We start from the raw sequence: 25,686 nt of genomic DNA on the forward strand, positions 1-25,686 counted from the left end.
GATACATTGTTTCCCCTTCTACAGCATTACAATTAACCACTTTAATTGGCCGCTCTTCGGAGCCCAATGGGGAAATCTTCTCTGCATATCTTCCAGGAGCCTCATTCGCCTAGTTCGGATTGTAGGGGAGAGTTCGCTCTCTTCTACTATATCTCCTGGAAGCCACATTCGCTTAGTTCGGATGCAGAGAGGCGCTTTCCAATGCTGTGGTCGTAGTTGTTGATCACGACCTTGCTGTTGCTTTCATGCCCATCGCAACATCACTTGCATTCTAACTCTCGTTGCTAAGACTTGCAAACTTGCTCTCGTTGATTAAACTTGCTTTCTCGCACGCACACCTAAAGGTAAAGTTTGTTGCTTTTCGAAACAAATCCACTTGCCAAATAAAGTTGAAAATATATTCTAATATAAAATTGGTTTATTTTGTTTTTCTTTTTCTTTTTGGGTTTTTTTCTCTCCTTAACCGGTATCACGCCAACACGGACATTCCATTCGTTTGAAATTGAATTAAAAAAGTTCCAAAATTTTGACAAATTTTAAAAAAATTGAAAAAATCCATTTTTTAAAATATTAAAAAAAATAATTTGACAAATTTAAAAAAATCCAAATTTTCAAATTATATTTTTCAAGAATTTTGTCGAAACTTTAAGATTTTTTTTTTTCAAAATTTTTCATAAATTTGAAAAAAAAAATAATTTTTGAAAAATGTATAAATTGAATTAATAATTTCGAAGATTTTTAACTTTTCAAAATTGTGCAAAATGTATAATTTTCAATATTGAAACACCCAATCACTCAAAAATTAAAAAAAATAAAAATATTTTAAATTGTATTAATCGGGTATGTTCTGGAACTCACGGCGTGTTCTTTTCACTTCACACATACACTTCACCTCAGAAGCTACCTCCTGTTCTGCTTCTCACGTGAATTGAAATTTTGAACTGCGACAAAAATAAACGTCGACATGGTACTTTGCAGAAGTAGTATTGCCATACAATATAAACTGTATTCGTTTTTAACATTGTTTCTGTAATTTTTTAGTAATTCCGTTAATTCTAACTATAATTTTATTATTATTTTTTAATATTTTATTATTCGCAACATAAAATATATGTATGAAAAACTCTGCAATATCATTAATTTGTTGATTGATTTAAGGGGAACATTTGGTAACCCTATCTTCTTCGGCCTTACTTCAAATCAGCTGTTTGTGTCAAGCAAGAAATTCACTTGAAGAAAATTCAAGACAAACCTTAGTATCTATTTAAAATTTGTTTTTAATGGCGTTTCATGTTTATTTTGTGATTTTAAACAATTTATATGCATTAACAACATATCAATCTATCATCATGTTCCTTTATTATTTCAAAAAAGATTTTATTTTATATGGAAAAACATGAATACACCCGACTCTCACTATGAAAATGTAAGTGTAAAGAATACACCTCAAATGGGTGTAAAGTGTGTTACAGAACACCTCGGCGTGTGTTCGATACACTTCTGCCGTTGAAGTGAATGCCAGAACATGCCCGAATAATTTCTAAGATTTTTAACTTTTCAAAATTGTGCAATAAGTATAATTTTTCAATATTAAAAAATCCAATAACTCAAAATTTAAAAAAATAAAAATATTTTGCAAATTTTAAGAATTAAATTTTTCATTAAAGAAAAAAAAAATATATACAGTAAAAACTCGCTAATCCGGATAATTGATTGCAGACCCCAATCCGGATTACCGAGATTTCCGGATTATCGAGTTTTATTAATTGGTTTGAATTTATATTAATTTGGTGATAATTTAATTATTTTTATGTTTTTATTAAAAATGAAAATTATTCATTTCAAAAATATGAACTTTGAATATAATAGGTACCATTTTCAATTAAATTTGCAACGATTTTTTTATTAAAATAAAAAGTAACGTGTCTTTACAATCCGGATTTTTGAGTCAAATAGGTCAATCAATTCGGATTATAGGATACGCAATGGGTTGTGAAATCCAGTCCGGATTACCGAATAATCCGGATTGTCGAGGTCCGGATTATCAAGTTTATACTGTATATATAGAATATTTTTTTTTCATGAATTTAAAAATAAAAATTATTTTTGAAAATTGTAAGAATTGAAATGATAATTTTTAACTTTTCTAAATTGTCCAAAAAGTATAATTTTACAATATGGAAAAAAATCTAATTTTTCAAAAAAATAATTTAACAAATTTGAAAAAAAATATTTTTTTCCAAGTTTTAAAAATATGCTTTTTTTTAAATTTCAAGATTTTTTCGAAAAAAAAATTAAGAAAATTTTTTTTTATAAATTTGAAAAAAATAAATTCTGAAAATTTTATAATTTGAATTTAATTTCTTAAATTTTTAACTTTTGAAAATTGTTGAAAAAGTATAATTTTTCTATATTGAAAAAATCCAATTTTTCAAAATAAAAAAAAATATTTTTCCAAATTTTATGAATAAAAAAATATATATTTTTAAAATTGTAAGACATTTTTTAACATTTCAAAATTTTTCAAAAAATATAATTTTTCCATATAAAAAAAAATTTCAAAAATTTAAAAATTATAATTTTTGAAAAAAAAAATAATTTAATAATAATTTTTTACAATTATTTTTTTTTTAATTTTGAAAATGTTTAATTCTCTGTAATAAAAAATAAAATGTATATATAAAAAAGAAGAATATTTTCAATTCAATACGTCTATATAATAAGAACATTTTTTTTATAAATTTGAAAAAAATAAATTCTGAAAATTGTATAAATTGAATTTAATTTCTAAAATTTTTAACTTTTGAAAATTGTTCAAAAAATATAATTTTTCTATATTGAAAAAATCAAAATTTTCAAAATAAAAAAAATATTTTTCCAAATTTTATGAATAAAAAAATATATATTTTTAAAATTGTAAGAAAATTTTTAACATTTCAAAATTTTTCAAAAATTATAATTTTTCCATATAAAAAAACAATTTTTAAAAATTGTAATTTTTGAAAAAAAAAATAATTTAATAATAATTTTTTACAATTATTTTTTTTTTAATTTTGAAAATGTTTAATTCTCTGTAATAAAAAATAAAATGTATATATAAAAAGAAGAATATTTTCAATTCAATACGTCTATATTTACTTGGTAATTGAAGATAAATTACAATTATTTTGAAAATTTTCAACAAAAAATTCAAATAAAAATATTAACTCATTTTTTAGAAATCACATAACTTTATTGAAAAAAATAAAAATATGTATGAAGAAAATGAAGTTTTGGTTTCTAATTCACATTTGATTTGAAAAAAAAGAATGAAGGGCGGGGAGGGTAATAACTAATTCTAAAAGTAGATTTTTTTACCATTTATAAAATGGTATTAACAAAATAGTGAAAATAATTTTTAAAATTTAAAAAAAATATTTAATTTTTTTATTTTTTTTTTCGTTACCATTTTTTTGCAGAAATAAAAACAAAGAGTTTTTGTTTTTTAAATAAAGATCATATTTTTTGGATATTATTTGATCTTTAAAACAGTCTTTATTTTTTTTTGTATTTTTTTTAATTTTTGTTATTTTTGAAAATAGATTTTTTGTTGTTTGTTAATTTTAAAGTTATATTTTAAATACCCACTACTACTCTTTATTTAAATGTATTTGTATTTTTTGTTCTTATTATTTCATCAACTCCTATCCCCCTCTCTATGCAAAACCAGAAAACCAGGAGAATAACCAAAATACTAATAATAATGAAAGTGGAAATGAAAAACACAATGGGTTTGGTTTTTGGGTTTTTTTTTCAATTTTTTTTTCATTGAAAAAAATTTTAGTTTTTTTTTTTTTTGTTTTAAAAAAATTTTGAATTCCATTTTTAGTTAGTAGGTAGGTTCTGGTAACCAATGTGGTCCAGTTTTTTGTTTTTTTTGTTTCTTTTTGGAAATACCCTTTGTGTTAAAATATTGTTGTAGATATTTTTAACCCAATACTGTTTTCCGTAAAAAAAAGAAATTCAATGTTTTTTTCTTTTCTTTTGTTTGTTTGGTTTTGTTTTTTTCATGTTCAGTAAAAAAACAAAATTTGAAACAAAACAAAAAATTCTTAAAAATAATAATAAAAAAATAAAACAAGAATAGTTGGTTTCATATATATTAGGCAAATATAAGTAAAACTCTTGGAACAAGGAGGATGAGGCGGAGGGGTATAGCTCTGCTTCTTCTTCATCATCTTAGTATTGCTTGGCTTGGTTTTTGAGTGGTTGAGTTGAGGTTATGTTGAAGGGGGAAGAGAGGAGGAGCATGATTTGCTTGGATCGTGGGGATGGAGTTTGTTTTGGATCCAAGGTTTTTGTTTTGAGTTTTGAACGCTGGGTAAAAATCTGTCCATTTGTTGTTGTTGTCTGCTTGTTCTTGTTGTTGTTGGAGTGTGTTTGGGTTTACACTAATTTTAAATGACTTGTTTATTTTGGCTTGAAAATAATATTTAAAAAAACGTTACTTCTTCTTCTTCGCTCTACACTAAAAACTTCATCATCTCTTATTTATGCATCTTCTTCTTTATCATTATCTTCATCTTCTCTTATATTCTTATATATTCTGCTTGTATTTTGTTTTTGTTTTAATGTTACTTCTTCCCTGCGACGGCATGTGTATCTTTCTCTTCTTCTTCATCTTCTTATTCAACTTCATATTTCATCTTGATTTGTTTTGTTTAAAAATTTATTGTTGTTGTTCTTCTTGTTGTTGTGGAGGAGGAGTAGTTTTTCTTAAGTGTGTAGGGGGGTGAGTGGGTTGTTTTGTAGGTGCTTAGGAGGAGGACGAATCATCTTCAAATACAATCCTCTTTCTTTTCTTTGAGTTTTAAAAATTAGTTCTTGTTTATGTGTGGGGGAGGGAGGAAACGAGGCGGGAATTTGAAAATTTAGGACAATGTGGGGAATTGACGTTCATCATTAACTTTGGGAGCGGCATTCTGTTTGTCACCACCACCAAATTGACGTTTACCGCCAGCACCACCACGACCGCCAGCATTACCGCCAGCAGCACGATTGCCACCCTCGAAACGGGGTCGGCCGCCAGCAGGGGCAGCTGAATCACCACCACCGGCATTATTGTTGCGTGGACCACCACGACCACCGCGTCCACGGCCACCGAAACCACCCAAACGGCGGCCATCATTGAAATTGAATTGAATGTCCAAGACGCGTTGTTGCCTGCCAACGCGTTGGGGATACATGGCAGGGTCATATTCCAATTCTTCTTCGCTTTCATTGCCACCCTTTTTGCCGGCAACCTTGGCACTGTTCAAAACGACCATTTTCTTCCATTTGGTGGTGTCTTCGCCTAAAATCACAACAAAAACAAAATTAAAAATTTGAAAATTTAAAAACAAAAAAAAATCTGGGATACCCACCTTCACCAGCCTTACGAATATTGAATTGTGGCTTGGCACGTTGCTGTTGCTGGGCCTTCCATTCGTCCAATGTCAATTCCTTAACCTCCTCCTCGACGGGTGTCTGCTCAGCCGCTTGTTCATTGCCCGATTCATTGTCCTTTTCAGCACCGCTAATGTTGCCATTCTCTTCGGAGTTGGTACTCTTGTTGACATCATCGATGGTATCCTTAACGGAACCCCAGTTGTGTGCGCCAGCGCCATCACGTTTATCAACAGCTTTAACACCTGAAATATTGTAGATTTAAACCGTTCGCAATAGATTAGATTAATGTTATTGGGGGTGGCGGCGGTAGAGAAAGAGGATAACAAAAAATGGGGTTTTTTTGAAAATATAATTTTATAAAATAATAAAAATATATATATTTAAAAAAAATTAAATAAAAAACCTTAAATATAAATAAAATAATTATTATTTTTTTTTTTTAATTACAAAAATAATTTCAAATAAAAAAATTTTTTCAAATTAAAAAAAAATGTCAAAAAAATAATAATTCATAAAAAAACTGGGAATGGGGGTAGGACGGACAACAGGAGGGGTTTAGGGAAAATTCCACCCACAATAAACAAAATATTTTATATATAGTTCTGTGTATTCATGTTGGTGTCTGATTTTGGGGTATTGATGATTTGGAGACTTTGAGGTGATTGAGAGAGTAGGGGAGATGACACAAGAATTTGTGTATAGAAATGAAAATTTTTGAAAAATCGTGATATGAAATTGACAAACTGAGAACCTCTACGGACCATTTCGGGAACATATTATTTTAAGATTTGGCCATTTTTTATATGTCAAAACTAAGCCTTTTTTCGAAAAAAAATCAAAAAAAGTTTCGATTTTCAAATTCTTAAATATGTACATTTCAAAATTTCCTTTTGCAAAAATATTTTAAAAAATATTCGGAAAATTTAGTAAATATTGATGTTCGCAGTTTTTTTTTTTTCAAACGCAGATTTTCAATTTAGCTGCAAAACATATTATTTTCAAAATCAACTATTGAACCTAATGTGAAAATTTCCTAGAAATGGATTTTAAATCGTTATGTATAAAAAAATATATTTTGGAATATAAAAAATATTTATTTTGGAATTCCATTCTTATAAAATAACAAATTTGTACTTCGTATTGAAACAAAAACCTCCATCATACCCTCCCTCCCTCCCTTCCAATAAAATAAAAATCTATATTGATAAACTATTATCTATCTGTCAAGTGCGCCAGTGTTGTTGTTATTATTTTTTGTGTAATAATAAAACACTACACAATAAAAATATATAACAAAATTTATTATAGCAATCAGAATGAAAACTCGCCGCCCCGCTAGCACAGCAGCATTGACGCGGCAACTAAAACACAAAATTTTGTAAAATCCCCAACACACATTAAAGCACATGGTATTGGGGTGGGGTATGCGAACATGTCTACTATGCCCATGCCATGATTCAATATTTGAAAAATATACGAATACAAACATGGGGGAATAGGGGGACGGTCATATATTGTGGGGTATACAAATTTGTTTTATTTATTTGTTTATATATAAAATTTAATACATTCCTTTGAACGACGAACGAACAGCCACACAACAACACATCAAAAAGTTTGTGTTTTTGTTTCTGTTTTGGTTTTCTATTTTGAAAACTGTGTGTATAAACACAACACACACACAAAACGTAATATTATTTACATAAATAAATAAAATAACAAAAACAAAATTAATCAGACTTTAGACAATGTAGTCACAACAATTGAGGATAGAAATCAATTCAAAATGCCAATAAAAGGGGGGCTGGATCTTTATATTGGGGGCTATAGCAAAACATAGACAGATATTAAGAATTTTTGGCGGGAAGATCTACCACCAAATTAAATCCTCCAATCATTCCAAATTCCAATTATCGGCCCATGTTTTGGTAATGCCCAAATATAAAGGTCCTGCACCTTTTTTAGGTATTTTGATATGATTACCCTATTTAATTGTTAGCCAACTCGATTGAAAACGTGTAGGGGAAAACTCAAAATACCTAATAATGGGTGGTACAGTTATATTGAGGCTATACTAAAAGCTTCATTGATATTCACAATTTTTGGTAGGTAATTTTTCTACCCCTTTTTAAAACCCAAATATTAAATTAGAGCCAATTCGGTTTTAAGAAAATTGGCAGGTTTCTGTTACATGGAAGCTATACCAAAACGAAGAGCGGTGTATTCCATCATTTCCAATACCAAACCATTCTAGGGGCAAAAATTCAAAGCTCTGTATTAGATATTTCAAGCTCTATATCATCAGCTCAGTTTGGCTTAGTCAACGAAAATTGGAATACCAGGTGAATATATCCAATGACGGATCCCTATTAGAAGTAGGTGCATCTAACACCGCTCTACTGATTTTTGTTATAAAAAGAAACATTCGTTGTTGACTTCATGAGTGGAAAATGTTGTATTAGTCAGATTTCCGGTTATTGTTGTATTTGAGGTCCCAGGAAATCCAATCAGAAGAAATACAATAATGACATCTAACACTGCTCTACTGATTTTTTATAGAATGTAATATTTGTTGTTGAATTCACGAGTTTTGGAAAATGTGTAGTCGGAAATGTATTAGTCAGATTTCCGGTTATTGTTGTATTTGAGGTTTCAGGAAATCCAATTTTTTATTAGATTGATTACTCATTGTATAGCAAATTTCTGTAAAAATAAAAAAAAATTAATTCTTCAATTATGGGTAAAACCAAAATCATTTGTAACTTGCATTTCCTTTAAATGTCATTCCATAACATTAGCAAGGTATTTTTTATATAAGGACCCTATAGTTAAATCTTTGAGTATTTCCTAAATGCTGTCCAATAAAATTATAAACGAATTTTATCGCAATTAATTAGTTCATCAACATAACACATGAGGGGAGCCGTTTGACAGACACTTCAATCATTTGATTATTTTATTTTATTCCACAAAAAAAAAAATAATAATAATAAAAAACATTAATTTGTTGCTAATATCCTCTAAGCTATATATGAGTTATTCCGTGGATCTGCAATTTAAAAAATATATTGTATTATGACTATTTTGTCTGATCTTTGAATAAAATGCACTTATCTTTTGCACAAAATATTTATTTGGCGCCTTTTTTCCCACGGTACGTTTAATGAGTTGACAGAAAGGAGATGATGAGAAGAGAATCACTCTCCATATATGACACTCTCTCTCTAATAACATATGAGGGAAGCCATTTGCCAAACACTTTCCTTCATTTGATAATAGGTTCGTTCGTTTACTCAATAATTTGTACGAATTTGTACAAATTATTACAAAATGTTGTTCGTTTACCCAAAAGTCCAGTAAAAGAGAGTGAATTAAGAGAGCAGATTTGACAGTTGTGTTACTGAGTATTTGCAAAATCTTACAAGGAAAATTTACTCAGTAAGAATTTTCTTGTACCATCAGCTGATATTTAATCAGCTGTTTTGTTATGTTTTGTAAACAAACAAAAAATTGTTCTCAAGAAAATTGATTGTTTTGTGAATTTTATTTTGATTTTGTATCATTAAATACCAAAATGGATGAAGAAAACGCAAGTATTTAAAAATAAGGTAATACAAGAGTAATTGGCGAACGATTTTTTAGGTTCCAAATCCAACAAAAAATTGTGCATCCCTAACATGTCTGGAACACCATCGGTTATGTCCACCCCCATATCAATTGCAGATACAGGAATAACAGGTCACAACCCTTTTAAATGTTTGTGGGTAACAAACAACATCAATTTTCCGCTTGTTATCCATTTTTCTAATAAAAATTCTGTTTTTTAGTTTGCGCCAAATTGTTTGTTGTTTTAATCAGCTGTGTCGAAACAATCTTTTTACTGGATGTTGTTCGTTTACTTTTTGCAGTTTTCTCTCTTGAAAAGGAAAAATTCATATTTACTCTCTGCAAATTCTTACTGAGTAAATATTACTGGGAAAGTAAACGAACGAACCTAATATTATTTTGTTGCACAAAATAAAAAATAAAAAAAATTGACAAAGTGCTGATGACACTTATGGCTCTTTTAATTTTATATGTGTGAGGGGGACATTTAACAGACACATTCTTCAATTGAACATCCATTCTGGAATCTATTGCGTCACAACTTTACGTTATTTTTAAATTATTATTTTTTTCACATGAAATTTGAAAGAATTTTCCTAAACTTTTTCTATTAATTCTACTATAATTACATTGGCCATTGAGGTAATACACAAGCAAGATAAATGAGATGAGACTACTCTTCACATCATATGACACTTTCTCTCTCTCCCTCTTTATATCAAATGACATGTAACGGCGCGGGCCTTTGGCAAACAACTCACTTCACTTGATAATTTTATTGGGACAAACAAACGATTTTAGTGACTTGAGTTGTTAATATCCTTTAAGGATCACAATATCTAATGTGCGAGAGTCATTTATTATAAATATATTTATAATAGGGTAAGTGCACCAATAGTCGGCACTTTAAGAATTTTCGCTTTTTAAACGTTTCACCATTCCAAGTGCATCTTTTCCACGGCATTGTATTTAGGTTCATCTGTTTCGAAATTTTGTTTACTCCCCGATGGAATACAAATTTGTTTAATTAACTTGTATTAAAGTAGATTAAATTAATAATTATGTAAAATAGTGCCTATGTGCCAATAGTCGGCACATTTTTCTAATTGTCGGCATGTTATGTTCCAATAGTCGGCATGTCACATTTTAGTTAAACAAAACTTATATATTTAATTGATTTTTCTGCTATTTTCAAAAATAAATTATTACTTTGGGACGTTTCCATCAGTGTTGTATTGAAAAAGTTATATAAAATAATATTATTTATTAAAATATTACAATTTTAAAACATGGTGCCGACATTGGGAACCTGTTATCCAATTCTCGGCATGGCTAAATAAGGCATTTCAGAGGTTAAAAGTATTTGAGATTAAAATCGTGTCTTCTATTATAGAAAACACTCAAAACTAGTTTTTTATAAGATAATCGTTATTTAGAGGACTTATTTAACATTTTTTCCCATTTTGAGCCAAAATGATTGAAAAGGTGCTTAATATTCACCCATATGCCGACTAAAGGAAAACCTTAAAATTTTTTGTTCCTAAGGTCGGCATCGATAAAAATATTATTATTAAAAATATTTTTTAATGATTTTAAATTCTAAAGTATTCTCCTCTATGTTCTTTACAATTATGAAGAAGATCCTTGTGAAAAAATATAATTTTAATATAGTTACAAGTCTTTTGAAATCGTCATGCACACTGCTTTTTTCTTAAGAAACATGAATTATCGCTAGTGTTGACAAACCTCATTGACAAAATGCCAATTTTTGACTGAATAAATGAAATTAGCTCGATTAAATTTTATACAGAGGTAGATTGCAGTGTCATTGAAGATTATTCAAGGTATTTTTCATATATAGTTATAGGATTTTTTAAGTTATTTGAAGTTATATAAAACAGATGCCGACTATTGGTACATGCCGGAATTAGGTGCGTTTACCCTATGTGATAATTATTTTGCTTGATTATAATTTTGTATGGCATTGCTTTGCCAATTGAAGTTTTTTCTTCCTTTGGCGCCTTTTGTCTTGTCCTGTCAAGACTCTTGTCACTCTCATTAAATAAAATGAACACCAAAGAGAAATGGAGTTGGGTATCGCACAACAGCCAAATATGGAGGTGAGATGCTTGAAAGTAATTATTTTACTTTTTTTAAATATATTTCAAGCATAAAAATAATGAAAATTATTTAAAAACCAATTAATAAAATATTAATTTAATTTAAAGCCAATTAAAGTGATTTAAAATGATTTTCTTTGATTATAATGTTGTCAAGAAAGAGAGAGAGAGCAATGCTGTCATACGTTTGAGGAAAGACATCAAATGTGTAATATCTGACAATTAAAGGTGTAACAAAAAGAAAAATGACCAGAGTGGCTGTTTGGCTAGTAAAAAAATCATATTCATGCATTATTTATTTGATATGTTTTAAATCGATATAATTTGCGGAATTTTATTATTAAAAAGGTCTAGTTTTTCCTTCCTTTAGCAGTTTGATTCCTGCCATGAAGAGAGTGCGCGCCTTTTTTATGACAAAATGTCATTGACATTGCACTGCATTGACACATAACAAAATTACATTGTCATTTTGCTTGCACAAATTTGTCAGTTTGTGGGGGAGATAGGCCGAGAGTTTTTAAACACCCCTACACTCTCTCAACCGTCTAGGTTTACACGTATAATTCTGCTGAGTCCTTACAAGAGGAAGAACTTCAAAAGTGAATCGTAAAGATCAGCAGCCACCGAGTTGCAAACAAAAGTTGCATGTGTAAATAACCCCAACTTAGGGGGGACAGGCAGACAAATGAATCATTCAGTCACTCTCGCAACTAAAGTCTGGCTCATGCAATAATGACAAAAAACACGCGCGCTTTTTTATGACATTGCATTGCCCACTTGATGATTTAATTAGGGGGATAATGTTAAACAAAATACCCCTGCTATGACACAATTTTTTACTGGACTTTGTATTACTTTTACTCGTTTTGTTTTTTATTAAAAATTCAATTGACAACCAATTACAAAATTGGCGCTTTTTTGCCATTTTACGCTCATTAAGGTAATACATCAAAAGAGAAGTGTGAGTGTATCCCTACATAATACACCTCTCTGTTTTATGGGAATGATGACTACTGGCTCATCTGTTGTGTGTGGCATGACAATTATATAGAGACAAAACAAAAATGAATTATAAATACAAAAAGGCAAACAAAATATATTTAAAAAAATTAAAAATAAAACATAATACTGGACAAGAATTTTTTTGTGAAAAAAAATAAAAATCGCATTTTTTCCTCAAAACGCCCACATTTTGTGAATAAGAATAGAATATGTAGACAAAAAAATTATCAAAAATATATTTTTTCTCCACTACTAACTAAAGCAGAATAAGAATGGGAGGCAAATTTAACGTTGGCAACAGGTATAAAAAAACAACACCACACCACATTTAATAAAGTGAGTGAGTGGTGTTGAATAATTGTTGGGCTGATGAAGAATTATTGATATGAGATCCCACAAAAAAATACTTCACAAAACAAAACTATAACACAAATGTAAAGTTGTTTACATAAAAAAACACGAGGTTCGTTACCAATCATCAAAATATGGCATGGTTTTCTGTTGTGCTCTATTCTGCTCACTCACTCTTCTTCTTTTTATGTCATTGGCCGGCCATCCATCCAGCCAGCAACAACAAATCCATAACTTTTTAGGTTAGTTTGAATTACAAACACGTGAATTAGTTGGAAAGAATATGCAGACATAACAAAAAAGTAAATAAAAAAATGCCCTCTCCAAAGAAAAAAAGGAGAGAAATAGAAACAGAAAGGGAGAGAGAATAGGGAGGAGGTGTAAAGAGAGAATCAACACAAATGTTAAAAGTTGAAGTTTTGCAAAACAAAACAACTCTAAAATGCCTAAACTTTCGTTTTCATCAAATAATTATTGGCAAATTTGTTTTGTTTTTCTTCCTTCTCTTTTTTTTTTTTTGCATACTTCACTTTCATTGCAAACAAGATCATTTCGGATCTATAAAACAAAAAAAAAAATTAAACAGAATATAACGACGAATGAACCGAACACAGCAAAACACAACATGAGCAATATATTGACATATTTGTTGTTGTTGCTTGCCTCATGGATTCTTCGTGTATATATAGCAGAGCCACACACATGCATACGTCGTATGTGTGGAAACCACAGGAGCGGCAAATATGTGTGTGTGTTGTTTAATTTTTTTTCGCTGAGAGCTTGAGAAACCAAGCATGTGTAAATATAGAGTAGATAAGAAAATATAGAAAATGAAGAAGGCAAACAACACAGAATGAACGACCGAAGAACATCAGCACCACGACAATGTGTTTTGCTTGATCGATCAGGTTTGGTACGACAAACAATTTGATGACCTTTAGTACCAAGAAATAATGTTACAATTTTATATTTTTTGAATTGAAAAATGGTACTTTGTAATAAATGGAAATAAAATAAGGTCGCAATTTGTTGGAGATTCAGAAAAAAGGTGGAAATTAATAACACTTCAGAAATAAAGTGGAAATAATTGTCACTTCAGATTTTTTCGAATATTTATAAGTCATAAAATAAATGGAAATAAATTAAGGTCGATTTGGAGATTCAAAAATAAAGTGGAAATTAATGACACTTCAGATTTTTTTCGAATATTTATAAGTCATAAAATCCTAATTGAGACCCCATGGAGGTTCTAAATCTGATTTACAAATAATAAAATTGCTTTTGCTGTCACTTAAATATTTTAATTGAGAAAATATTAACGAATCAACATTTGAATATGAAATTTTATTTGTATTTAGAGTTCCTCCAATTAACACTGTGTCAATTTTTTTGAACTTTTTTTTTATTAATGTTACTATTCAATTTTAAAATTGCAAATGTTTTGATAACAAAATATTACAAATTAAGAATTTTTAGGTGAAAAAATTTGTATTTTGTAATAAATGGGGAAAAAATAAATCATATATTTTGGAAATTTTGAGATAAGTTGGAAAATTTTATCACTTTAGTAATCGGGATAAAAAACAATCCGATTTTTTCGAATGTAAGTCATAAAATCGTAAATTCCTTTATCAACACTGTGTTGATTTTTTGTAGTATTTTTTTAGAAATTTTGAAATAAGTTGGAAATTAATGTCACTTTAGTAATCAGGATAAAAATCAGATTCTATCCAATATTTTTGTCATCAAATCGTAATTGAGACCATGGAGGTTCTAAACCTGATTTGAAAATATTAAAAATTTCCTGCGTACGTAAAAATTACATGGTCGCTTAATTATTTTAATTAATAAAATAGTAACGAATAAACATTTAAATATGATTTTTTTATTAATTTTCTCCATTAAACACTGTCGATTTTTTCAAACTGTATATATATTTTAGTATTCAATTGTAAAATTCCACATTTTGGCGTTTTTTTCTCTGTTTTATGATCATTGGAGGAATACACAACATGACACTACATGTTCATTTGTCAAATTTCATGGTTTTGACGTTTTTGCCGCAATAACAATAATATATGGCGAGTGCGGCTGCCTGATGACATTGCATTGACATTTTATTTGAGAAAATTTATTTTAATTGAGAAAATATTAGCAAATATAATGACTCCATGTGAACTTTTACTTTTTCCATGACTTTTATTACCCAATTTGCAACTATTTTCTTTAACTTTTTATTATGTTTCCCCTTTAATTGTCAGATCACATTTTTTGGCAATAACTTTGGTGAAATATTAACTAAATAATGTTTTTGATTTGAACTATTATTTACCTCGGGTATTTTTTCGCACAATTTGCGAATAATTTCTCTAATTTTGTTTTTATTATTTTTACTTTTCAATTGTTAGATTACATATTTAGCGCTTTTTCTCTATTTATACTCATTAAGTTAACAGACAATACCTTGTCAATTGTCAAATTAGATGTTTTGGCGCTTTTTCTAAATGGTCAAATAATGACAAATATGAGTCTGTGTGTTAACATGGCATTTTAATTGAGAAATATAAAAATATTTACTCAAAATAATAATGTTTCCATGTGAACTTTTACTTGCCTCGGTTCTTTTATCACCCAATTTCGATTTGGAGCTTTTTACTCTCCTCCGTGGACATTGCGATGACACTTCGTATTGATTTAATTGATGAAATATTAGCTAATAAATGCTTAAATGCGAACATTGATGGAATATTTATTAAATAATACTCCAATGTAAGCTTTAAGTAAACGTTTCTTTAATTTTTTTATTAATTGTCCTCCATTTCAATTGCCAGATTGTATATTGCCACATTTTTTCTCTAGTTATGATCATTGAGAAGGCCCTTTACATTTTCAATTGCCGATTAACATATTTTGGCGCTTTTTCTTGTCATACGTCATACTTCATGAGGTAACAATACACAAAGAGTGACTTTACATTTAACTGTCAAATTACATTTGCTCCCCAAAAAACATATGGTGGCAGAGGGAGAGCGGAGCGCAGCGTGCGACTCTTTAAAGACAATTCACGTTGGCATTTTATATTGTTTTTAATTAAGGGGCTATTACTAATTAAATATTTAATAATTTTAAAATACTTGTGGTTTCCTATTACCCAAATTAAATTAAATAAATTAAATTTATTTTGCAATTGCCAAGTTAACCGCACATTTTGGCGCTTTTTTTCATGTCCTGTTGTGCAAATTTAAAGTAATGACAGAAGAGAGCAATGAAATGACAATACTTCACATGCGGCGGCTGGCACTCACTTTATGTTGACATATTTTACTGAATTGCTTGCATTGCAGTACAATTTTAATTGATCGCACAAAGAAACTAGAAATTATATATTTTAATTATATTTAAACCGCATATAAACGAATCTAGGATGTCTTGGGAAACAGCTAAGGGCTATTTCAATAAAACTGTCAATGTCATCGATAAATAACATTGAAACATTTAAGTCTCTCTTTTCATTTTATGGGCGAGACAGGTGTAGTTCAACTTTCTCATCTGCAAATCTAAACAATGGGGATAATTAAAATTGCCTAATAGTACGTTTACATTTAACCGGATTTCGTTAATCCAGTGGGTTTTAATTGTCAATTCCTTTACAGATTTGCCAAATAAATCCTCATAAAGAAGGTTAACCATGCAAAAAAGTTCTAGTGTACATGTCGTTTAATGTAGTAAATCAGGAGTATGTGGAATTATGCAAGTGTGATCTGGTCCAAATAAATTTTATTATCATCTATAAATAGACTCACTTCCAAGACTCACTTCACCGAAAAAAATATCATCAGCGATTTCGCTGAATTTATTTTTTTCTAAGGAAAATGTTGCTGAATAGGAAATATCCTCCATCAATAGTTAGCTGAATTTATGTTTTGCAGTAGAAAGGGTTGATTTTTTCTAGAGAAAAATAAATTGAGTTTTTCTAGAGAAAAATGTTGCTGAATTGAATTTTTTATACTGTCAAATGTATCTGAATGTAGTTTTTTCTAAGGAAACAGTTTGCTGAATTGAGTTTTCCCACAAAAAACAAAAAAATCATAACTGAATGGATTTTTCTGTAACCATTGTTAGCTGAATTGGGTTTTATTGCAGAAAAGCTTAGCTGAATTGACTATTTTTTAATGGAAAACCACCATTTGGTGAATTAAGTTTTTCTGAAGAAAAAACTAGCTGAATTAATATATTCTATATTAAAATGTGAATGAACTGAGTTCATATATAGATAATGTGACTGAGCTTAGTCCACATATATCGAAAAATGCAGCTATATTAAAACGTGAATGAACAACTACATATATAGATAATGTGATTGAGCTTAGTCCATATATATGGAAAACTGCAGCTGAATTAAGTTTTTCCAAAGAAAAAGTTAGCTGAATTGTGTTTTTCTGAAGAAAAGCCTAGCTAAATATATTCTATATTAAAACGTGACCGAACTGCATACATATATAGATAATGTGGCTAAGCTTAGTCCATATATAGTGAAAACAGCAGCTGAATTAAGTTTTTCCAAAGAAAAAGTTAGCTTAATTGTGTTTTCCTGAAGAAAATCTTAGCTGAATTGACTTTTTTTATTAGAAAAACATTGCTGAGCTGAGTTTTTTATAGAAAAGCTTAACTGAATTTATATAGACTATATTAAAACGTGACTGAACTGAGAGTAGACATAGAAAATGATAGCTGAATTTAGTTTATTTGCCGAAAACGTTTGCTGAATACAGTTTTTACTTAGAAACGATAGCTGAATTGAGATTTTCTAAAGAAAAAGTTCTTTATAAAGAAGCATCAGGTTCGACAGGTAGTCTAGTCTATAGGAATAAGGGACTACTTAGCTGCTTCTCCTCCCCCTGCTATTCATTAAAAGAAATATTATAACAATCTAAGTTTTGGGAACAGCTGCCAGACCCATGAAAAAAAAAATCCAAAAGAAAACCCACGCTCTGGGATGTTTAATGTTTTATAAAATAGAAAAATCCGCACTAAATGGTACCATTTTTCGTACCTAATTTTCAAAGTACCCTCATCACCCATTCGAAAAAGCGGTTTTTTAATAGAGTATCGTAATTTGCTGTTGTTGCTACTTTTCTGCGTTCTTTTTCAGATAACACAGAAAGAGAATACGAATGATGGAACATAAGAAGAAGAAAAATTACACACACACATATGTCAACGTGTATGTGTGTGCAAACTATTTATAAACACATGTATGCATATTTTTGTGTTTTTCTTCTTCTTGTTATTTCAAATGGCGATCACATTTTTTTCAAATTGAAAAAAATACTTTTTTCTAAATAAAAATTGCAAACATAGAAAAACAAAATAAATACACATTTTTAACACTTTTGGGCGGTGGAGATTTGAAGAAAAATTTCACACATTTTTGGAAAATGTGATGATCGGCACCCAGCACCTATGGCGCGCGATGATTATCGGAAGAGAAGAAAAGGGGGTTAAAATGAAATGGAATTGTGACCAACAACAAGTAGTATTTTCATTATATTTTTCTTCATGCAAACACACCTCCCGCACAGTTTTTGGGAGTGAAGCATAAGGTGTGTAGCTAGGTAGAATCTTGTGTGTTGGGGCTAGTTTTCCAATGGTGGCGGTCGTTTGGTTGATCGCTAGACAATTTGAGCCATCTAAAGAAAAAACCATGCTGCCGCTTTCATGCCATTAACCCCACTTCTAGCGAAGTGAGCGGCGGCGAGGTCTTTCTTATCATCACCTCACACACCACTAAATATGGTGTGCTCGGCTTCAGGGCACCACCATATGTTTTCTGTTCCTACAAAGTTTTTGAGGTTTTGTTTTCTCTTCACACGATTGACCCACCGACCATGCCCCCTAAATTTTCTTAATGATCGCTGACACCCTGTTTTTAAGAACACCTTTAAAAATCACGACCTTTTTGGAGGCAATTAACAAAAATTAAGACAAATTCAAACATGATCATGGCTACCTCTCCTACTTGGAATCTGAGAAAGATGTTTGGGAAATCTATGGGGTTTGGTTGGTGTCTCTGGATGTAATATGAGCATGTGTTTCTTGAGAAGCAAATCTCTTCTTCTTCATCGATTAACTTACCAGTTCTATCCGAGCCAGATTGACGATCAAATTCCCGCTTACGATTGCCACCCTCAAAGTTACGATTGCGTGGGGCACGATCGCGTGGTGGACGATCACCACGATTGTTAAATTGTTGGCCACCTTCAACGGCATTGTCACCGCCTTGGCGAGCATTACGACGATTATTGCGTTGTTCACGTGTTTCACCATTTTGTTGTCTGAAATTGACATTGCGTTGCTGTTGTTGCCCTTGACCACCTTCACGTGCTACTGGGCCACCAGCCTCACCGTTGCGTTTGCGATTCGCGCCACCAGCCGCAGCGCCAGCCCCACCTTGTTTAGCGACAGCACCACCGGGGGCACCTGGCTTCTTATTGTCGTTCCTGTTCAATGGCTTATTTTCCTTTTCGGCCTGATTGTTGGTCTTTTTGGGGGCCTGTTGTTGGGCGCCTTTGTTCGTTGTCTTGGCGGCACCAGCAGCAGCTCCTCCAGCACCCGTTGTTGCCGTAGCAGCAGCAGTCTTAACCTGCTTTTTCTTCTTGGCAACAATATTATCTAATGGATCACTAATATCTTCGTCCATGAACAAAAGTTCATAACGATTATTCCCACCTGAATCCATAGTTGTGTGAAATTTATTTATTTTTGTTTTTTAATTGGGTATTTTTTCAGCTTTTCTTCTTCTTTCACTGCTCTGTGTGTATATTTTTTTTACAAAAAAAATTTTTCTTCTTAAAATTATCCTCCTCAAAGTTTTGCACCCAAAATCTTTTAGCGGACTGCAATGTATTTTATGTTAACCTTAATTTTGGTTATTTTTTGCGTTCTTCTTCTTCTTTTTTCTCTACAGTCTCATTTGCTCGCTCACTCACTCACACAGTCACATATACACACAGCTGGGGTACTCAAATGCTCTTCTCATTGGCTGATTGCTTGTCTTGTTTGATTTTGTTCTCCTTCACGTTGTTTGACAGGCAACAACAACAACAACTGCTTAATAATCTCTTTCCCCTCTCTCTCTCGCTCTGTATAGTTTTATTTTTCAATAGAAATGCTTTTCTATGAATTCTTCTCCTTGGGGGGGTTTTCTGGCTATTTATTTTGCTCTCAACAACAAAAACCACAACAACACATGCCAATCAGACAAATCTATCTGTCAAGTAAAGCAAAGCAAAAAAACGCATGGTAGTATACACATAACATGCTACGAAAATCAATCTCATAAAAGAACAAAGATTAACAGAACATTTACTCTAGTTGGCGCCCGCTCTCTCTCTATTTTCCTCTCTCATCTCATATACATATATTCCATCATGTTTATATTGTGTGTATATATACGCAAGAAAAATAACACACAGATACTATTTTTGCTCCAACCAAAAATGCCAATGTGTGTGTGATTGTTGGTGGGGGGAAGGGGAATTCCAATTGAATTTGACATTTGTGTGCTGGTATTGGTGTGAGCACGAGTTTCTGTAAATGAAATAACAATAAAATAGGAGAAAAGCTTTGTTCATTTGGTACTCGGGCTGTGTTGTGCTATTTTTAGGCTGTGTTCAGTATCTGCCAATTTTGACAAATGCCAAAATATGCTACCATGTGGTTTTTTCTGCTAAAGTGCTATTCACATTTTTTTTTTCAAATATATTTTTTTATAAATATTTTAGTAAGATGTATTTAGTTTGAAATTTCATGATTAAATTTGTTTGAATTTGTTGTTAAATTATTTTATATGATGGTATTGCGAAAAGAAAAAGCAAAACAATAATATTTGCCAATATGCATCTTATATGAGGTGTGTTCACATTGTACGATATATTGCATGTTGTGGAAAACAGTAAATATTTGCACCTAAACAAGTATTTTATTGAAATACAGAATAAAAATGCGTTTAGATCTACGAAACTGGGCGTGGATTTTTTAAAAAAAAATTTTAGAAACCTATATTAGGGGTGGATTTTTTAAATAATTTTTTCTTGACAACTTTTTATAAGAGTTCTCACCAGAAAATGTCTGTACTGTGGGTGATCTAAACGCAAGAATTGCTGAAGAGCAGATTCTAGACAATAATATTATTCAAAACTACCCTAATATAAATGAATACTGACAATCGAAAGATAAATGTATTAATACAAATGGCAGAAAACTTCTAAAAATTGTTGCAGATTTTGCATGTATCATTTTGAATGGTAGAACATCTGGAGATATTGATGGGAATTTCACATTTTGTGATGTAATGGGGAGTTCTGTTATTGATTTCTATATATGTTCATTAAAATTTTTTGCAGTTTGTTTCAACTCTTAGTGTGGATAATAAAATCTTCTCAGATCACCTATCTCTTAATTTAGAAATTAACTTACAAATTAATGGTAGAAATAATATCGAAAACAAGCATATATAGATGCAGAAACTTCTTTGGAGAAACACGAATTCATTGTCCGTTAAATTAACCTATTTTTCAAACCCTTCGTCAAATTGTATGATCGAACATACAATTGAAGTTTAACGTTGTTAAAGGCTCCCTCTATATCTAAGAAGGCGGCCAGCGTAAAATTTGACTTTTCCATGTTCCTCTCAAAGTAGCGTACATCTTCCTGCAGTGCAGATTCCACAGAATTGTGGAATTGCGTGTTGTGACTTGCTAAGAGAGGTGGTGTCTATACGACTCCTAATCTCCAGGTCGATCAGTCTTGAGGAGAAAAGATGATAAACTAACGGGTCTATAGTCTTTTGTGGCAGAGTGGCTTGGTTTCCCTGCCTTGCCCTACCTCGTTCCATAGATCCGGAACATACGAGAGAGTCAAACACGCAGTATAGATCTTCTCAAGGATCAGATAAATACTTGGCGGGACATATTGTTGTTGAAACTAGCTCTATAGGAGCTAGTTTCAATCAGTGTCGAGTTTATACTTATGCCCCACCAAGTTCCTTGTTCCACCACACTGGCTGAGATTTCTTCCAAGGGTATGCGAGCGGACAGGATTCCTTATGGCATCTAAGGAGAATGTCCGTTAGGTTTTTTACGGCCGCATTGAGTTCCACAGCTGTTTGTAAGTTTGTATTAAGAGTCAGCTGGGAGTTCGTCAGCTCCCAATTTGTTCTCCTTGGATTCCGATAAGGCTGTTGTTTACCTCCGTCAAAAAAGAACTCGAAGAGAATTTTTAAATGATCCGAGAAGGAACATTCATCAGATACCCTCCAATTTCTGATGACGGAGTCATCTAGATTTGAGAGGGTTAAGTCAATGACCTTCTCTCATTGACCTAATTTTAACTCAAAATTATTTGCAAGAAATAGTAATTCGAATGACATATGCACGATTTGTAATCTGAACGAACATGAAAATATAAGCTTACAGAATACGAAAATATATGCTTACAGAATTTTTTAAATAGTTTTTTTCAAAGGCCTTTATAAGGCGTGGATTTTTTAAATATTTTTTTCAAAAGTCAATATAAGGCGTAGATCTTTGAAATAATTTTTTCATGGGTCTACATAAGGCATAGATTTTTAAAATATTATTTTCAGAACAATAAAATCACACATTTAATTTTAATTTAATTAATTTATAAAATAGCAACAACAATCTTAATAATTATGTAATTTAATTTAATGATTATTTCTTATTTTTATTATTATTTTCATTTATTATTAATTATTGTATAATTATTTCGTTTTATTTCATTGAAATAACCTATAACTCTTCCATTCCCATAATTACTCCTTTTACCATGCGTTACAGTCTACCCTATACGTTACGTTCTGCACTAATCATTACAACTGTGTCATTATCATTACTTCATCGAATGCAACCCTGTTTTCCTGCTTTGCCATTCTTTCAGCAAATTGTGCAACTGTGCTTTACAGCGTCTTTAAATTTGCAAGACTGCAGTCATTGAGCGGTAAAAATTGAAGAAGTGGTGTGTGACTAGTGAAGAAAATCCAAAGAAATTTAGGAAAAAAGTGGTAAGTTGATACAGTTTATTAATTATTCTATTTTATTGAAATAATTTATAAATTAAATCTGTGTTATATTTGAAATAAATTCAATTATATAGAGTGAAAATGGTTGGATGGAAAAAAAACTCCAATTGGGTTTTGTTCGTGCTTGCTTGCTATAGGAGGAATGTGTCGTATAACGGTTTTAATGCCAAAATGCATGATGAGGCATACATACACACGTCAACGACGATGCCCAGCAACAATTTTTTTAATTCAAGTTTTTTTCTATTTGTTTTCCAACGTGGAAGAGGGACTGTTAATTTGGGCTTTTGGAAAAAAAAATGGTGTGATTTTAACTACCGAGAGGAGGGCCTTGGTTTAAAAATATATCACAGTAATTTCTTAAGTGGAGGACCGTAATATAAATTTCGGAACTTTAGAGACAGATCAGATATCGGGAAGTATGGACTTTTCCTCCATTTAGGTAATATATTTTCCTGATCAGGGAGACAAGACCAACATTTTATAGTAAGTAAGAAAATTCGAAATTAGTCTAAAACCTGTCAAATATTGAGCTCTCACGGAAATATTCAGCTCTTACACAGGAACATTGAGCCTATTTGTCAAAATTTTGCACTTAACAGGAACTTTCAAGATTCTGATCATGGAATGGCATATTTTGGGGGATCTGTGAAATTGGTAAAAATTTAAATTATTATTTTTTTGATATTAAATTGTAATTATCTTTTTTAATAATACGTAGTTCAAATTTGAGATAAATTGGTGGTCAAGTCCTAATATTGGTCCAGAGTAAAAGTTGGATATACCAATCTTCATTTTGATAATCAATACTAATCAATACTAATCAATGTCAACAACTCCTCTTGGATATACCTACTATTTTGGGTCTAACGTCCGTCAGGAGTAAATATATATGCCATAGAATAGAACTTGTGAAATTTTCACACAAATGTCTGGGTCCATTTGACCCACTTACTTAATATGGACCGGTATTCATCAGAACAGTCATTCTTATTCTTCGACCAGATTTCTTTACTCGTGTAAAATTTCGTGGAGTTCGGGTCCCAATAGAATCACTATCTAAATCGATGTATTCAGGTCCGTTCGTCTATTAAAGTGAAATTGTCGCATTTATGATCCGTTTTGGAGATATATGACACAAGTCACTTATTTGACCTAAGGACGACCCATAATGAAAATGGGGAAAATCGGTCCAGATTTAGATGTAGCTCCCATATACAGTTTCATCCGATTTTAGGTAAATGGTGCACCAAAATCGCTATATATCTCCCGATTTGCACGAAATTTGGATGGATTTGGATTTTTAATGAATAGGGTCACCAACAGGCGTGGATTTTTAATGAATAGGGTCACCAATAGGCGTGGATTTTTAAACAATAGGGTCACCAATAGGCGTGGATTTTTAAACAATAGGGTCACCAATAGGCGTGGATTTTTAAACAATAGGGTCACCAATAGGCGATGTGTGTTTTTTAAACAATAGGGTCACCATATATAGGCGTGGATTTTTAAACAATAGGGTCACCAATAGGCGTGGATTTTTAAAAATAGGGTCACCAATAGGCGTGGATTTTTTAAAGAATATTTTTTCATAGGGTCACCAATAGGCGTGGATTTTTTAAAGAATATTTTTTCAAAGGGTCACCAATAGGCGTGGATTTTTTAAAGAATATTTTTTCATAGGGTCACCAATAGGCGTGGATTTTTAAACAATAGGGTCACCAATAGGCGTGGATTTTTAAACAATAGGGTCACCAATAGGCGTGGATTTTTAAACAATAGGGTCACCAATAGGCGTGGATTTTTAAACAATAGGGTCACCAATAGGCGTGGATTTTTAAACAATAGGGTCACCAATAGGCGTGGATTTTTAAACAATAGGGTCACAAATAGGCGTGGATTTTTAAACAATAGGGTCACAAATAGGCGTGGATTTTTAAACAATTTTTTTAAATATTTAAAAAATCCACGCCTTATGGCCTTGAAGGCTACTCCAAAAATTATGTGGTCTTGATTAAGGCTACTCCAAAAACTATTTAAAAAATCAACGCCTAATGGCCTCTAAACCTCAAGCAAAAATTTTTTCAAATTCCCCACAGAAATACCCTTTTGGCCTACTTATCTGTCGACATCCTATTAATATCTTCTATTAATTCAATTTTCTTTTATTCTTCTATAAAACGTTGAATTTATGGACCGACGACCTCTAATAGAAATAGACTTTGGATCTTTTTTTTTTTTTTGAGAAGACCTTTCGAACACCCACCCAATTATTCTTGTTTTCCGATTAGTCCTGATTTTTTTTGTTGCAATCTGTACTCCCCTTTATTTGAAGCGAAATAAAGTGGAATTTTTATCAACGATTACTTGGGAGGTGGGTACTCACTTTTAAAATTGCGGTTATATTTTTTTTGCATTAGCAGGGTATTCCCAATATTTCATACCAGTTGCGTGCTGGCTGGTCCGATAAGAGGCTCCATTGTTGTTGTGAACTTCTCACACAACATTACTTTCTTTGTCAGATCGCAGTGAAGTTGTGCATTTCAATTTCAATATTTCATTTAACAACAACAACAACAATTTTAAATATAGAAAACAATAATCCGCAACGCAAAAAAAAAAAAAAAAAAACAAAAATATGGAAAATATTGTCGTACGAAGTAATATACGACATTGTCGTAAATGTAAGCAATCGATACATTCGAGGTATGTAAAAAAACTATTTAAATAAAGTTTGAAAATTTAGAATAGACCAGGTAGGTTCTCCCTGCACTTTGAAAATACGGGAAATTCCCAAATTTGAAAGATTGCGATTTTGCTTTGTGATTCCGAAATTCGACGTTCGTGTTCAAAAAATATAATTTTTTCTTCATATGAATTGTTTTCTTCTGAGGTGGTCCCCCACTTTAGGAAATTCCAAATCCAATTGGGATTTTTCATATCATCTTTACCTACCTAACAATTTAACTATTTTTCCTTTGTCTGTCCTTTGCTATTGTTATCTTTTAAAAACACCATCCCGATGGTAGTCGGTCGTCAGATTCCTCAGGCTAATCATTTCCATTGAATTTCACAAAA

General features: G+C 31.1%; 1 protein-coding gene across 2 annotated transcripts; it reads right to left on the reverse strand.

Moving 5' to 3' along the window:
- Positions 1-4,880: 4,880 nt before the first annotated feature.
- LOC133326059 (SERPINE1 mRNA-binding protein 1-like) lies at positions 4,881-19,327 on the reverse strand. 2 transcript variants are annotated; one of them, XM_061534735.1, is made up of 3 exons: positions 18,642-19,327; positions 5,403-5,660; positions 4,881-5,332 (listed from the first exon to the last, which is right to left on the reverse strand). In XM_061534735.1, exons 1-3 carry the CDS (start codon positions 19,243-19,245, stop codon positions 4,911-4,913), a joined length of 1,284 nt encoding a protein of 427 aa, XP_061390719.1. In that variant the 5' UTR covers positions 19,246-19,327; the 3' UTR covers positions 4,881-4,910. The 2 variants fall into 2 exon arrangements, with proteins under 2 accessions (XP_061390719.1, XP_061390718.1); XM_061534734.1 differs by having other exon boundaries at positions 5,403-5,669; positions 18,642-19,326.
- Positions 19,328-25,686: the final 6,359 nt, after the last annotated feature.

This window comes from Musca vetustissima, unplaced genomic scaffold (genome assembly GCF_032173495.1).
Source record: "Musca vetustissima isolate MV318-11 ecotype Yass unplaced genomic scaffold, APGP_CSIRO_Mvet_v1 utg195988, whole genome shotgun sequence".
Lineage (NCBI taxonomy): Eukaryota > Metazoa > Arthropoda > Insecta > Diptera > Muscidae > Musca > Musca vetustissima.

What these genes read in the sequence shown, in the direction of transcription:
- LOC133326059 (XM_061534734.1), bottom strand. Translation starts at nt 19,245, where the DNA reads ATGGATTCAGGTGGGAATAATCGTTATGAACTTTTGTTCATGGACGAA. An exon ending in ATCTGGCTCGGATAGAACTG is followed by an intron (nt 5,670 to 18,641) that starts GTAAGTTAATCG and finishes ACAATATTTCAG; the next exon opens with GTGTTAAAGCTGTTGATAAA. An exon ending in TATTCGTAAGGCTGGTGAAG is followed by an intron (nt 5,333 to 5,402) that starts GTGGGTATCCCA and finishes TTGTGATTTTAG; the next exon opens with GCGAAGACACCACCAAATGG.